This window comes from Corylus avellana, chromosome 4 (genome assembly GCF_965113065.1).
Source record: "Corylus avellana chromosome 4, dhCorAvel1.hap1.2, whole genome shotgun sequence".
In the NCBI taxonomy this organism is placed as follows: domain Eukaryota; kingdom Viridiplantae; phylum Streptophyta; class Magnoliopsida; order Fagales; family Betulaceae; genus Corylus; species Corylus avellana.
In genome coordinates this window covers 29255807-29271949 of record NC_142493.1, presented here as the reverse complement: position 1 = coordinate 29271949, position 16143 = coordinate 29255807, and the positions used below count along the sequence as shown (strand labels likewise).

General features: G+C 38.3%; 3 protein-coding genes across 3 annotated transcripts; 1 reads left to right on the top strand and 2 right to left on the bottom strand.

Moving 5' to 3' along the window:
- The first annotated feature begins 961 nt into the window (after positions 1-961).
- Positions 962-2730, top strand: XTH15 (xyloglucan endotransglucosylase/hydrolase 15). The gene is made up of 3 exons (XM_059591903.2): positions 962-1365; positions 1841-2034; positions 2140-2730. The coding sequence occupies exons 1-3, from the start codon at positions 1084-1086 to the stop codon at positions 2510-2512; spliced, it is 849 nt and encodes a 282-aa protein (XP_059447886.1). The 5' UTR covers positions 962-1083; the 3' UTR covers positions 2513-2730.
- Positions 2731-4004: 1274 nt separating this feature from the next.
- Positions 4005-15840, bottom strand: LOC132178795 (uncharacterized). Its single transcript, XM_088515701.1, has 8 exons — positions 14529-15840; positions 7849-8837; positions 7565-7667; positions 6591-7456; positions 6398-6500; positions 5494-6287; positions 4581-4679; positions 4005-4449 (listed from the first exon to the last, which is right to left on the bottom strand). The coding sequence occupies exons 1-8, from the start codon at positions 15817-15819 to the stop codon at positions 4384-4386; spliced, it is 4311 nt and encodes a 1436-aa protein (XP_088371827.1). The 5' UTR covers positions 15820-15840; the 3' UTR covers positions 4005-4383.
- LOC132177689 (phloretin 4'-O-glucosyltransferase-like) lies at positions 10666-12303 on the bottom strand. The gene has a single exon (XM_059590115.2). The coding sequence runs from the start codon at positions 12171-12173 to the stop codon at positions 10791-10793; it is 1383 nt and encodes a 460-aa protein (XP_059446098.2). The 5' UTR covers positions 12174-12303; the 3' UTR covers positions 10666-10790.
- Positions 15841-16143: the final 303 nt, after the last annotated feature.

Sequence of the window (16143 nt, the reverse complement as noted above, 5' to 3'; positions counted from 1 at the left end):
AGATAATCAACTATACTTATGAAATTTGATTGCATCCAGCGGTTTCACAATCAGAGTCCACTGAAATAAATCAATTATCTTTGAGAAAAAACCCATATTCTAACAACAGAAGTATATATATACAGTTTTAGCACCACTGAAATAATCAAGTGTAATCTGTTTCTTCCACTTTTATTAGATTTTCAAGTGTAATTTCTAAATGTTTTGAGTACTTTGGGGTGATAGTGAACAGAACCCCACTAGATGGGCCAAGTTTAGGAGATTTTCCAAGCCTAATATTGGACAATCTTCTTCGAACATCTCTCTGCAGTTTCAGGAAATTAAATAGAAGTTTCTTGTGAAGTTGAAGTCCTCTGTATCTTGTCATAGAAACTAAAGATCCCTTGGGGTGCCATCTGGTGGTTTGCGTATTTGGTCTAATTCACTTTCACATAAACGTTGAAAAAGATTAAAGAAAAAGATCAAAGCTACATGCTTTGGCTTTTTGCAGACATCTGTAAAATCATGCTAGCTAGATTATAGGACATGTCATCTTCAACGACAAAAGAATGCAGTCATAACAGTTCAACCACATTACAGTGGCGTTCTTGTGACTCTTGAAAAAAGAAGCAAAGGCCAAAAATTCAGAATTATCTCAAACATGTTCATTGAGATTGAGGTAAATTACTGAGACATCATTTTGGCAAATGGGAAAATCAAAATACATGATTGGTGGTCCTAGGAAGCCTTACACGGACTTTATTCTTCCATACCAAGCCCGTTGTCATCCACCACCTATTTTAAATCATACCAAAGTGGGTCCTACCTATCATTCTTGTGACAGAGTGATTATAATAGCATCCCCATCCTCTGCATAAAACCAAAAATAATCCCATAAACCCAAACAAAAGCTTCCAGCTTTCATTAAGGTGCTCAGCTGGCACCAGCTTTGGCTCCCCCCAGTTATTGCTCACGCGTCCTCCCTCTCTTTTATCTCTTCACCCATTTCCTCCTTCCTATATATACTACTTCTCCCAAAAACCCCTTCATTCAAACCATCACAGACTCTCTCTCTCTCTCTCTCTCTCTCTCTGTCTCTCAAAAATGGCTTTTTCTTGTAATGGGTTTTCTATGTTTGCATTTGTTTGTCTGGTGATGAGCTCTTTATTAGTTGCCCCTTCTGCTGGTAACTTTTACCAAGACTTTGATTTAACATGGGGAGATAATCGTGCCAAGATATTCCAGGGAGGGCAGCTTCTATCTCTTTCTCTAGACAGGGTCTCTGGCTCTGGCTTCCAGTCTAAGAAAGAATACCTCTTTGGGAGAATTGATATGCAGCTTAAACTTGTTGCTGGCAACTCTGCTGGCACTGTTACTGCCTATTATGTATGTCTGCCACTCATCCATTTTTTTCTTTCCACCATCTCACACACACACACATACACATTAAAAAACAACTTCTGGGGCCATCAGGAAGATTAGTGCTTGCTTTGAGACATCTTTGAACTGAACCAATTGATATATGTCACATTAAAAAAGTCAAAACCTTGCCATGAATTTAATTACTATTTATTTGATCTTCTGATGTATTTATTCTAATAACGGTCATCTTCAATATTAGTATATTACCAATGTTTTTACCTTTCCTCCTGTAGCTTCACATGAAAAACTTCTGTTTTTTTTGAAAAAAAGATAGGGGGTACTATTGTCAAAACCAATTTAGCCTTTATTAGTTGATTTCGTTAAACAAGAAGTATCATCAGCAGCAGTCATTTTCATTGAATTCTTTCCAAAAACACCCCCCAAACGTTCAAACAGAATTCCCTCATCATACAATTGACTGCTCTGTTTTTTATTGCAGTTGTCATCTCAGGGGCCAACTCACGATGAAATTGACTTTGAGTTCTTGGGAAACCTTAGCGGTAACCCTTATATTCTACACACAAATGTTTTCACTCAGGGCAAGGGAAACAGGGAGCAGCAGTTCTATCTCTGGTTCGACCCCACAAGAAATTTTCACACCTACTCCATCATCTGGAAACCCCAGCACATAATGTAAGAGAGATTATGCAGAAAACACAAATTCCCATGTATTTCATTGAGTCTACTCTGTTTGCTATAATTTTACAACGTATTAATTAATGTTGCTTCTGTTTTCAGCTTCGTGGTTGATAACATTCCCATAAGAGTATTCAAGAATGCTGAACCAATCGGCGTTCCCTTCCCAAAGAGCCAACCAATGAAGATTTACTCGAGCCTCTGGAATGCTGACGACTGGGCCACAAGAGGAGGATTGGTGAAAACTGATTGGTCCAAGGCACCCTTCACAGCATACTACCGGAATTTCAAAGTTACAGCCTCCAATGCTGCATGGGGACCCAACTCTGCATGGGAGACCAACGAGCTTGATGCCCATGGCCGGAGACGTCTGAGATGGGTTCAGAAATACTTCATGATTTACAACTACTGCACTGACTTGAAACGATTCCCTCAAGGTTTTCCTCCTGAGTGCAGACGCTCGAGATTTCTGTAAAAGATACAAGTTTCAATGGAGTCTGTAATATAGTCCGTGGGTGGAGATTCTTTGCAACCTCCTCTGTGATCATCAAGTTTCTTTTAGCTTGAAAATCAGGATTCAAATAAATTTATATTCTTTCGTGTCTTTGTATGTTAGCGGGGGATTTGATGGCCACCTACTCTGTTCAGCTCCCTGTAAGGTTTATGAGGTTTGAATATTTGTTCATATAATAAAATTACTTGTTTTGTATCTTATATTAGTAGAGCTGCCTAAAAGTGTCACTTCAGAAAAAGTGTCACAAGTGTTACAACACCTAAGCCAAATCCTACCATAATTATAACTAAAAACATATAGATTTAAGTGATGTTTCAACACGTTATATTATAGGCGTACTATGAGTTTCCTCGAAGTGTCAAATCTTTCTAACAAAATAGTTTTCAAAACACTGAAAGTTTCACAACAATATATGTTGCCCACGACAAACTAAAATTTTCTTTTGGGAGGGTGAAAATATGAATGAGGGGCCATGCCTAATTGCGAGGTTAGAGTTCGGCTTCCTGGCTCACCAGGAAGCCTATTTCTCTTGCTACGGAGCCCAAGATGGTGATCAAGGTGAAGTTTTTAGAGTTTTTTTTTTTTTTTTTTTGGGAAATTGGGATGATTTGTTGTGCTGTAAATTTCTACCCTCAATTTTGCGAATAATAAATGCTATTTAGTATTTTCTCATCCTTCTTTTAGGACCCACACAAGTAATGGTTGATTTTCAAAAAAAATGAAGAATAAGAGAATATTGTATAAGCTATAGCAATGATGATAATGTATAGTTGAATATGGAAAGTTCGGCTTCGATTTAGATTCTCCTTTTATTCGGTGCATCTAATTTGAAATTCAACAATTCTCAACTTCTTCCCTAAATAACCACATTCTATACAGGTTCACCCTATGTTAATGATAATAATAAAGCTAGTAAAGTTTCTAAAAATGCTAATGTTCGAGCACATTTGTTAGCTAGATAGGCCGCTTTCAACCTAGTGTTCGAAAGCATTCTCAATTGGTCTTCCGTTCTTTCTTCCATTTGGATCAAGAATAGAGAAGATTCCCCTTGTAGCCCTTTCCTCATTCACTTAAAAAAAAAAAAAAAAAAAAAAAAAATCTAATAATACTAATCTATTCTACCAATACCATCAATACAAGTAGCATTAACCTTATGGCATATCTGGACTCCGATGCTTTGTGTTTTAAGAGTGTTTTTTTCTGTTTTTGGTCAACCCTCTAATCTCGTTGAATTCCCAATTTAAAAATAAAAAATGATCGAAACTGTGATTCTGTGAAGTCTTTCAAAATTCAAATTCATCTTTTAAATTAAAGCAATTCCAGTATTCCAATGTAAATGTCATAAGACATTCAGATGAACCTTTGCTGAAAGCTATTGTTCGAACTCAAGACCTTTAATTCTTATGTCATGTTAAATCAATATTTTTTTTCAAAAGTTTAAGCTGATAAGAAAACGTAAAATTAATTACTTAATCATTAATTTAACAAAAGCAAATTGAGCTTCTACATATCTCAAACTCAAAGAATAGTGATGGCACACCAGTGCCACATAATATTTATTTTAATTTTTTCTAAACATATATTAGAATACCATTCTCGAAATATCAAACTAGTTTTCTTTTGTAGACACAACACTTGTTTCCTCTTCCCAAGATACAACAAGAACAATAGACTTCCCTGCTTCTTGATATTCGAAAATTCCAGCTAGAATCAAGCAATGTGTGTGAGTCACTGGAGCCAGATTTGGCCTGTATGCAGAGAAGTGCCGGCAGAGCAGCCTAATAAGCTCTCATGCGACAAGTATAGCAAAACTATCTTACACATGGTGAATACTATTTGTTTGGCAAGACCTTTTCTTCGACATAATTGGCAAATCTAACTTTTGGCGGCTGCAAGCACTGTTACAAAGAAGTTGAAATGAGTTTATTGGTTGCTTCAGGTAAGATATATTGTTCAAAAGCCTACTGGGGAAAAACAAGAAGAAAAAAATGGAGAACTTTGTGAAATATAGAGTATAATTGACACTTACTGTGATTCTGCAGTGGATGTTGAGCTCATCGTTCATCTGGTCTAGGCGGTGTTTTGCTAGTTCTTCTGCTTCAGATGCTTTCCTGCATGCTTCTTTCACCTGCATCAAATAGAGAACAATCTTAGAATTCCAGTGAGAATTTTCAAGTCCACGGACATAATGGATGGCTGCTTATTTACTGATAAGACCATTGACAATGTAATCAAACCAAAACAATAGATTGTAAATGGGAAACATTATGAGCTCAATACAAAAAAAAAAAAAATCAGATTTTATCATTGAAGTTTTGTATGAACTCAAACCACACAAGGTTTGGTGCTCTAGGACTTGTGGCCCAAAGGAGAAAGAGCAGCAACAATGTGTAGCAGGAACCTACTGCTACTCCTACACCAGGAAATTTGTATCCACATGTTACACTAACATTTCATACTTCTCTGAGCTCACTTGAATTTTCAAGATGTCATGAACATCGCTTGGTCCACTCTTACATCCTGAGAAGAATTTCATGCTGCAACACAAGTCTACTTAAAGATTGATGCAATATAAACAAGCGGAAAAATCATATATATATATATATATATATATATATATATATATAACACTCCAATCATGTCTTGATGACAACTGACAACTTTCAAAATCGCTAGAGTTATTACACATAAAAGTTGCCCCTATATAGACTTTCCAAGTTAGCATTCAGACGTTTTCCTAGTCAAATGAGTGTGGCCTATGTTAAACTAGCATCCATTCGATCAATCTGGTGCATAAAATACAGATAGAAAAGTAACAATGACAGAGAATTCAAGCAGTCAGAAATGCAGATAAAGCAACATGATATTAACTACAGCACACAAAGTTTAAGAGCAAGAGCTCGAAAAATCAGAGTTGCATCTTTGGTTTTTGCAGTGCTCACCTGATTGACATGAACAATGGAATGATCATTGACACCATCAGTAGATTTTTCCAACATAGTCCGCAGGTATGACAGTTCCTTAATTAAATCTAAGGCCACCTCTTCGGCATCTTGCATCTGATTTTTGGAGAACTCAAATGCTCTCTCCGCATGGAGACGAAAAGAAGCACAGTTCAAACAAGTACAGAGCCCTCTGCATCCTCGTGGATTTCTTTTAAGAATCCCCTTTTTGAGTCCAGCAACATGAACTCCGGAAGGAACTGAGATTTTAAGTTGAGATGTATTCTGAGACAAGCACTCTGCTTCAACTGGCTTTGTACAGTCAGAATATTTTATAGATGAACTAGGGAAGTCCATTTCAGTGTTGACAGAGACTCGCGAGATCGATATTGTACCTTCTTCCCTGGACAAAACTTCACAGGTGACAGGAGGACACAGTGAAGTAACTGGTAGATCAATTTCATGTACAGAACTCACTTTCTTAGGGGAAGTTTCCAATTGACAATACTGAACTGGCAACCGAAGTTCCTTTTGTGAATCAAGCGGTATTGTGGATTCAGAAATGCCCCGAGGACATTTTAGCTTTGGTTCATCATCATTAGATAAATCATGGGCCACAGGCAATTCATCCGTTGGCAGAGTACCAGAATTGCTAGTATGACACTCTGCATGAAGTCGGTAGCCATCTGAATTATCAAATAGCTTTTCTTGACAGTCAGAAGTGACCCGTGGTGGAAGCAGTATTTGTTCCCGATCCTTCTCAAGTTTTAAGCAATGTCCATTCTCTGAAGCACCTAGAAAAATTAAGGCTTGCAAGAATGATTAGCTTTTTCTACATTAGTGTACAAAAGCTTCTCCTCAAGCAATATATATATGGTGCCATAGAAAAGGCAACAGTACTTACAAGATTTATCTTTTGTGATATCCATAAGAAATGGAAGCAATCTCCTATAGCTGAATGAGCCAGGAGTTTTGTATAACTTCACTCCTGAACATGGATTTATAACCTGTTTCAAAATAACAAGCACATCTTAAATGAGAACTTAAAAATCACATATACTTGCCAGTCTCTCAAGATTTCAAGAATAATTTCTTACCAGTTTATTTTTAGAATTGGAGTAGATTCTCTTATCACTAGCACAGCCAACACTTCTTGTATCACTTCCATTTAGGGGCTTCGCAAGGACGTGATCTGTACTCTTTTCAACAAATTCCACTCTACCACCTCCATTTTCTTCTATGTACGGTTTAGCAAAGATCACAGCATCTGGTGGTGTTGTCTGGACAAATTCTTCATTTGAACCATAAATTTGATTTTGAACCTTACCATCATCACCACCTCTCTTCTCCAAACTGAATGATTTGCTGTTCTCTGCTTCAGACAAATCAGGATTCAGATTCTGAGCTTGACAAGGATACCCATCATTAAGTTTCTTCATTCCTCCAGTCTCAGACTTCTTTGAATAATCAGAGTGCTGCTGACCAGCTCCATAATCTCTGCCTGAATGACACTCATCTACAATCAAAGACAGCTGAGGTTTTACTTCATCAACATCTTGAGCCTCGCTAGAGAACCCACAATCAGTTTTCTCAATTTCTCCATTGTCACTCTGACCCTTTGCATCATCCTCCAAAACCAAAGACAGATCAGGGTTTGAGTCATTCTTATGATCTTCACTAGAAAACCCCAAGTCAAATTTTTTATCATGGTGTTCATCAACCGATTTTTTGAAATCAAATGTCATTGATGATTCAGGAAAGTGTTCACACGTTGATAAATCCGCCACGTTACCATTTGACGACTCATTGGCAGAATTTAGTACTGATGTGGGTGAGTTACCAGAGTCACCAGTGTTTGATTTATCCATGGAAACTTCTTGATCTTTAGAAGCGAATTTCGGTTGGGGAAGCAATTGTCCCGAACCCTTGTCCAGTTTCGGGCACTGACTACTTTTAGGAGTACCTATTTGAAATTCATTAGAAGAATTGTCAGCTACTTTGACATACTTCTCCAAACTGAAAAATCAGATTTTGTAATTCAAGGTTCAAGAAAAGAAAAATTACAACTCACAAGAATTATCTTTTGCGATATCCATCAGATAAGGAAGCAATCTTTTATAGCTAACTGAACCCGGAGTTTTGAATAGTTTCCTACTAAAACATGGTCTGAGCACCTAATCCAAAATCCCAGACTATTTCACATCAGCATTAAGCATAAAAGTTATAGAATCTACTACAGAAATTTCCATGTGTAAAGTTCTAATTGTTATCAACATTCTGCACAATTAACCAAAAGAAAAAGAAATAAACACACACACAAAGACATTCATTCTGCTTAGAAAGCGTCTTCCTTACCGATTTGGCGTCGGAAATTGAGTGATTCTTCTTGTCATTGTTGGCACAGAAAGCCTCTCCAACACATTTGTCAACTCTCTGAAAACTTCCATTAGAAGGCTTCCCTTCATTTTCATTAACCTCTCCATCATCAAACACCTTGGCATCGGGCGGCACTGTCCGGACATTTTCCTCATTCAAATCTCCAACCGCCTTCACAAGCCCGACATATTCACCATCACCTCCACTCTTCTCCGAACTACCCTTTTGCCCGTTCACATCAACCTTTTCATTCTCATCATTATATGCATTTTTATCCAACCGGGACTCCTCCACAATTGAAGACAAAACCGTGCTTATATCCTTCATATCCTCCTCCGCCACTGTACCATGAGAACCCATATAAAACCTATCTACATTCTGATTGGCGTGGATTGATTTGGGGGAAAAGATCCGTCCTCCATTTTCATTAACCGCTCCATCATCAAACACCTTGCCATCGGGGGGCGTTGTTTGGACACTTTTCTCATTCACTTCACTGACCGCCTTCACAAGCCCGACATACTCACCATCACCATCACTCTTCTCCGAACTACCCTTTTTCCCGTTCACATCAACCCCTTCACTCTCATCATTATATGGATTTTTATCAAACCGGGACTCCTCCACAATCGAAGACAAAACCGTGCTTATATCCTTCATATTCTCCGCCGCCACTGTACCATGAGAACCCATATAAACACTGCCTACATTCTGATCGGCGTGGATTGATTTGGGGGAAAAAACCCGTCTGGTGCGGAGATCCTTGATGAGGCATCGGAGTTCGGGGTCGTCGTGGGAAGAAGAGGATTGGTGGATCTGGGATCTGGTGCGGGTGCTGATGCCGATCATGGAATGGGATGGGGCCGGGGGAAGCTTGCGCTTCTTGGATATTCGTTTTGGGTCCATGGCTGCTTGTGTGTTGCACACCCAGACACAGAGAGAGAGAGAGAGAGAGATGGCGGGAAATGTTCAAGAATAGTTTAGGGTGCTTTTCTGTGGCGGGAAGGATGCATCCGTTTGGCGGGAAATAAACAGAGTCGGGGTGGGTTGGGTCGCTACCCTCTCATATCAATCTGGATTGAGAGCCCACGTCCGATTAAAGCTTCTTTTTTCTTTTTTCTTTTTTGTTGACATGGTATATATATTCACTCAAACTATCATTCAATCATTTAATATTTTCTCTAAATTATCAATTGTGTAATATTCTACTAAAGTATTAAAAAAAATGTCAATGTTCCCTAAGGCTAGCAATTTTTGTATTTTTCCCATTTTTTTTTTTTAATTTTTATATAGTTTTTAATCTTTGTATATTTCATTTGAGGGTATTTACTTCTAAAAAATGCATATTCTATTAAAATTTAACGATCTTAACTAAAAGAAGGAGATTTTTTGTCAATAAATAGTAATTGAAGGTGGTTGAGTTTAACAAGTGGTAGTTCATGGGACGATATAAAAATGAGTGGTAGTTCACACGTGTCACACGTACTAATGTGGCACATAACGAATTCTGCCAAATTTTTTAAATTGTAGAAACGCTTTTTTTTTTTTTTTCTCTTACTTCATAGAACGTTTTGTCACTTTTTTGACCTCAAATAGTTATTTATAGAGACCAAAAGTCCATTTATCCCATAAATTAAAGCGACTTGCGTTCTTTTTATTTATTTATTTTCTTAAAGCACTAACATGCCTCTTGTAACAAACTCTCTTGGTATTCCCTAAACCAAGGGAACCAGAAGTGTCACTAAAGATTTATGGTAATATTTTTGCTTGATAAGGGTACTAAATTTTTTCATCAAGAAATTGATATTAAGATGATGTGGAGCTCATTCATCGAAGATGATCAAAACAATTAATAAAAAAAAATGATACATGTACTAATGAATAAACTCTACATTATTTTGATACCCATAGCATTTACCGTTTTGCTTCCCTTGCTACTATTTTATTTTTTAAAAAAAAATGTTTTCTCTCTCGTTTCTTTCCTTTTTCTTTTTCCTAATAGTTTGGTTTCCTAAATATAAGAAAAATTGCTGCTAATAGCAATTTAATAGTTAAAAGCTAATTTTGAAAACTCTTTTCACAAAAAACACGAAGGCGAAAATTCTAGGTATACATGAGCCTTGTTTGGCTAAAATTTCAATTTTTTTAACACCCTAATATTCTTATTTTTTATATCACATCAACCATTTTGTATTACTATTTAAATAAAAAATTATTATTATTATTATTTTTTTCATTTTTTCATTTAAAAAAATTCAAAATTTTTATCTATATTATATTCCATAAATAACTTCCAAACAAAAAAAACCACCTATTATGTCCATTACCAAACGGGGCCCATATAACTCTTTGTGTATGGCGGCCCAAAATGAAAAATGACTATGTACGTGGCATGCGATTTTTCTCACGGAAACATGCACTTGGAAAAACAGTCAAACAAGGTGGCTATAAAAGAAGCATTATGCAATTCCAATTGCAATTTGCAACGCTTACCCAGAGAAAGAAGCATTTAAGCCACCACTTGCTCAACTCAACACTCCAAGTTGCACTGAATTGACTCCTTAGTCCTTGCAGTTGTATGGGTTTTTCCAAGTTCTTTCTCGATTGAACGTGGACAAGGAAATCGAAGATGACAATTCTAAACCAAACCAAACAGTGCTGGGGACCCATGCACGTGATTAGACTTCAACTCACACGCCACACATACCTATCAATATCATCCAGGATGTTTTTCTTTTCTTTTCTTTTTTCTTTTTAATAATATTGAAGAACATCTTTAATTTATAACATTTTTGATTACTCAGACAGAGAGTGCTTACATGCATTATTCTAAGATACAAATATATAACTCCACAAATTCATCCCTAACAACAAGAAGCTAAAGGCAAATGTTTTTGATCAGCAAATTAACATACACTTTTCTAACAACGTGCTTCTCCAATCTCATCCACAAAAGATTTAAGATTCTCATACGAAGAGCCACCTTCCTTGGAAGCCTCCCTAGCCAAATCCCTCCACTTCTTAGCATTCCTTCTCAACTCTCCACCCTCAATAACCAATTCCAAGCACCTCTTGATCTCAACACTCTCAACAATCCCATCCTCATTTGCAGTGACCCGTACTCCCGTCTTCCACACATCCTCTATCAGCTTCGCGTTTGTCCCTTGATCCGTCCACTGGGGGAATGCCACGACAGGCACCCCAGAAACCAAACTCTCCAAAGTCGAATTCCACCCGCAATGTGTCACAAAGCATCCCAACGAGGGGTGTGACAAAACCTCCAATTGAGAGCACCACGGCACGATCTTTCCCTTTTCTTTCAATTCCTCCATACAACTCAATTTATCTTCTTCCTTCTCTTCTTCTCCGTTTTTCTTATCTCTTATAACCCATAAGAAAGGGCGGCCAGAATCCAACAATCCGCGTGCAATTTCTTCCATTTGTTGCTTGGATAACTCCAATAAGCTCCCAAACGACACGTAAATAATGGATGATTCGGGTTTGGAGTTGAGCCATTCGATGTAGTCCTTGGAGCTTTGGAAAAGATCTCCTCCAAAAGATTTGTCGGATGGATCTTTTCCATCCAAAAAAGCAGACGGCGTTAGCGGCCCAACTCCAATCAAATTGAACTTTTCGATCATTCTTAACGACTCCGGTTCCAGCGCATCAAAGGTGTTCACTAGAATTATCGGCTTGCTTTCTTTTTCAAGCGCTTCAAGTTGCTCTTGAAATGTTGGGAGCATAAAAGTATACGTATTTGAAGCAAGCAAGAAGGACGGCAGGTCACGGCTAGTGAGCGATGGCAGTCCCGGTAATTGTATCGGACATGAGGGGTCATTGCTGCTGTTCCTGATGACATCACCATAACCATTGAAGAAGTAGTAGTATATGTCCAAAACCATGGCGGGTTGAATCCAAAGAAGCGCTGATGGGAGGTGAAGTTCACTCGCCACGTCCGCAGCCCAAGGGAGGAGGATGGTGTAGACCAAGCCTGTAAATGGGCGACCCTCGTTTGCGCTGGACACGACAAGATCAGTGAGAGCTTGGGAGCCACGGCGCCTGATCTCGGACATGTAGTTGTCGGCGTCGTCACCATCTTTAAAGCCGTCGTCGTAGCCGTCGGAGAAGGTGGAGAAGGACAAGCCGTCGGAATCAGGGATTTTGGCCATGCGGCGGCGGGCGGCGACGGTGGTGACGAAGGTGACATGCGCCCCCAAGCGAATGAGGCGCTTGGCGAATTGGAGGCCGGGATTGATATGGCCCTGGGCCGGAAATGTTACGAGGAGGAAGTGGGGCCGGGCCATGATGGTGTATTGGCTGCAACTGCTCTGTGCAAATGGCTCTGGGTTGTTCTGTGCAAATGGTGTATTGATTGCTCTGTGCAAATTGCAAGCTGAAGAGGCAGAAGGATCGCATATAAATGATGGGGGGGTAGGCGCTATGACGTTTGCGGTGACGATTTGGAGAAATACCTGCCATTTCCGACCAGAAAAAAACAAAGCTTTCAACAAAACATACCCTCGTGGCTCGTGGTCATCTCTGTTTCACGCATTTTGGGATTTATTTTGTTAACGAGTTTTTTATTCTGTTTTGTTTATTATCATTTTGGCATTAATAAATCACTCCGAACAAAAAAAAAAAAAAAAGAGGGATAAAATTAAAAACCAACAAATTGCCAAGATTAATTAATGTGCAATGCTTATATCATATAAGTTAAAGTTGATTAAATATGAAATGCTCAAGTATTTTGGGATTAGGGTCTCCAACAATTTAAAATAAATAGTAGATTATCAAATTACGTGATTTTAACTATTTTTAGGTATTGAAACGCTTGAAAAATGTCACATTAAAAATGTGATATATTACGGTTAACAATTGAGTATATTTTCATCAGGTTATTGCTCTCTAGATTTCCAAAAATTGTCTTTTGATTTTTTGAATAATAAGCGTCTCTACAACAGTGAAGATGAAGTCTTATGGGATGAAAAATTCTTTTTGATTATCTCGATAACATACAACTTTTTTAATAGGTAGCATTTTTCAAGCGTTTTGATACCTAAAGAAAAAAAAATAAAAAAATGTCACCATTATTAACCCAAGTTGTAAACTAATTACAATAATTGTTGTATCTTCTTTAGTCCTAGTAAGATTTTTAGACAGTCGTAATTAATATCTCATATAATTATTCATGCTAATTAGGCCCTGACAAAATAATATCTCAGATTAATTGTGACGCTCATCTATTGAAAAGGAATTGCGGTTGCCCATGAGCAATCAAGCAAGCATAAAACAAACAAAAAAGAAGCTTTATGTGTACAGTATAATCCTCGGCATCATTCAAAAACAAAAATCATGTGTGTGGACAACTAAATTCTTCCAAGTCCTTTTTGGGTACATATGTTGTTGGGTAGCCAATTGTTACACGACCGACGCTCTATTTTGATTGGCAAATGAAAAATCTAGTACGACTTTTGTTTCTCACGTCCCATGATTTTATTTAATACACATGCTTGATTTAAAATTATTTTGCTTGCTGGCTACTCAAAGTCTCAAACAAAAACCTCATGGGTCAATTCCCTTCAATTTCTCCTTTGAACATTTGTAAGATTTCGTTTGTCTGGATGATTTGTATCGAAAAATGTTTTCAGCAAAAAATCCGACGATGGCCCAGTGAAGTTCTGGCAAAGTCCTAACAATGTTCTAGTTGAGTCTGTCAATTTGAGGAGAATAAGATGCTCAAACTCAAAAAATAATTTACAATTTTTAAAAATATAAATTATTTTTCAACAATTAAGCAAGCTTTTTCGATTAAACTAATAATATTTGCCATTGAGTATTATTTTTCGTCTTACCAAACACTTAAAAATACTATAAAAAATAAAAATTATAAAGTTATTGAAAATGAAAATGATTCTATGAGCTTGATTTTTCGAAGAATCAAGTTCGTATCCAATCAATCAGCCGCTTTACCAATAAGGGTGGTGTTTAATGTGCCAAAAAAGATTTCAAGTAGTCATGACATGTACTAAGAGTGTGGGTTTGAATCTCCGCAATGAAGAATTCTCACATATGTCTTATTAGTATTAGTCGTATTGGATTCTCATTGATGTTTTAGTGAGGTTGAGTCAGGCTATAGCTCAATCGGATTTGAAAGAGCGCTTACGATTTTTACTATCTAAGCCATTTCTATGCAACTCCCAGCAAGTAAGTGCTACTATAGTCACGCTCAACTAAAATAGTCACAATTAATTTTCTCGAACTACCAGTTTCGGGCACTGACTACTTTTTGGAGTACCTATTTGAAATTCATTAGAAGAATTGTCAGCTCCTTCGACATACTTCTCCAAACTGAAAAATCAGCTTTTGTAATTCAAGATTCAAGAAAAGAAAGAAAAATTACAACTTACAAGAATTATCTTTTGCGATATCCATCAGATAAGGAAGCAATCTTTTATAGCTAAATGAACCCGGAGTTTTGAATAGTTTCTTACTAAAACATGGTCTGAGCACCTATCCAAAATCCCAGACTATTTCACATTAGCATTAAGCATCAAAGTTATAGAATCTACTACAGAAATTTCCATGTGTAAAGTTCTAATTGTAATCAACATTCAGCACAATTAACCAAAAGAAAAAGAAATAAGCACACACACAAAGACATTCATTCTGCTCAGAAAGCGTCTTCCTTACCAATTTGGTGTCGGAAATTGAGTGATTCTTCTTGTCAATGTTGGCACCTAAAGCCTCTCCAACACACTTGTCAACTCTCTGAAAAATTCCATTAGAAGGCTTCCCTTCATTTTCACTAACCTCTCCATCACCAAACACCTTGGCATCGAGCGGCGTTGTCCGGACATTTTCCTCATTCAAATCTCCGACCGCCTTCACAAGCCCGACATGTTCACCATCACCTCCACTCTTCTCCGAACTACCCTTTTGCCCGTTCACATCAACCTCTCCATTCTCATCATTATATGCATTTTTATCCAACCGGGACTCCTCCACAATTGAAGACAAAACCGTGCTTATATCCTTCATATCCTCTGCCGCCACTGTACCATGAGAACCCGTAAAAACCCTGTCTACATTCTGATCGGCGTGGATTGATTTGGGGGAAAAGATCTGTCCTCCATTTTCATTAACCGCTCCATCATCAAACACCTTGCCATCGGGCGGCGTTGTTTGGACACTTTCCTCATTCACTTCACCGACAGCCTCCACAAGCCCGACATACTCACCATCACCATCACTCTTCTCCGAACTACCATTTTGCCCGTTCACATCAACCTCTCCATTCTCATCATTATATGCATTTTTATCCAACCGGGACTTCTCCACAATTGAAGACAAAACCGTGCTTATATCATTCATATCCTCCGCTGCCACTGTACCATGAGAACCCATATAAACCCTGTCTACATTCTGATCGGCGTGGATTGATTTGGGGGAAAAGCTCTGTCCTCCATTTTCATTAACCGCTCCATCATCAAACACCTTGCCATCGGGCGGCGTTGTTTGGACACTTTCCTCATTCACTTCACCGACAGCCTTCACAAGCCCGACATACTCACCATCACCATCACTCTTCTCCGAACTACCCTTTTGCCCGTTCACATCAACCTCTTCACTCTCATCATTATATGGATTTTTATCAAACCGGGACTCCTCATCAATCGAAGACAAAACCGTGCTTATATCCTTCATATTCTCCGCCGCCACTGTACCATGAGAACCCATATAAACACTGCCTACATTCTGATCGGCGTGGATTGATTTGGGGGAAAAGACCCGTCTGGTGCGGAGATCCTTGATGAGGCATCGGAGTTCGGCGTCGTCGTGGGAAGAAGAGGATTGGTGGATCTGGGATCTGGTGCGGGTGCAGATGCCGATCATGGGATGGGATGGGGCCGGGGGAAGCTTGCGTTTCTTGGCTATTCGCTTTGGGTCCATGGCTGCTTGTGTGTTGCACACCCAGACACAGAGAGAGAGAGAGATGGCGGGAAATGTTCAAGAATAGTTTTGGGTGCTTTTCTGTGGCGGGAAGGATGCATCCGTTTGGCGGGAAATAAGAACAGAGTCGGGCTGGGTTGGATCAGGTACCCTCTCATATCAATCTCGATTGAGAGCCCACATCCGATTAAAGCCTCTTTTTTTTTTTTTTCTTTTTTTTTTTTTGTAAAGTCATTTTAACCTCCTCAAGCTACCATCCCAATAATAATTTACTCTCCAAACTATCAATTACTACAATTTACTTCACAAATTACCAAAACAATG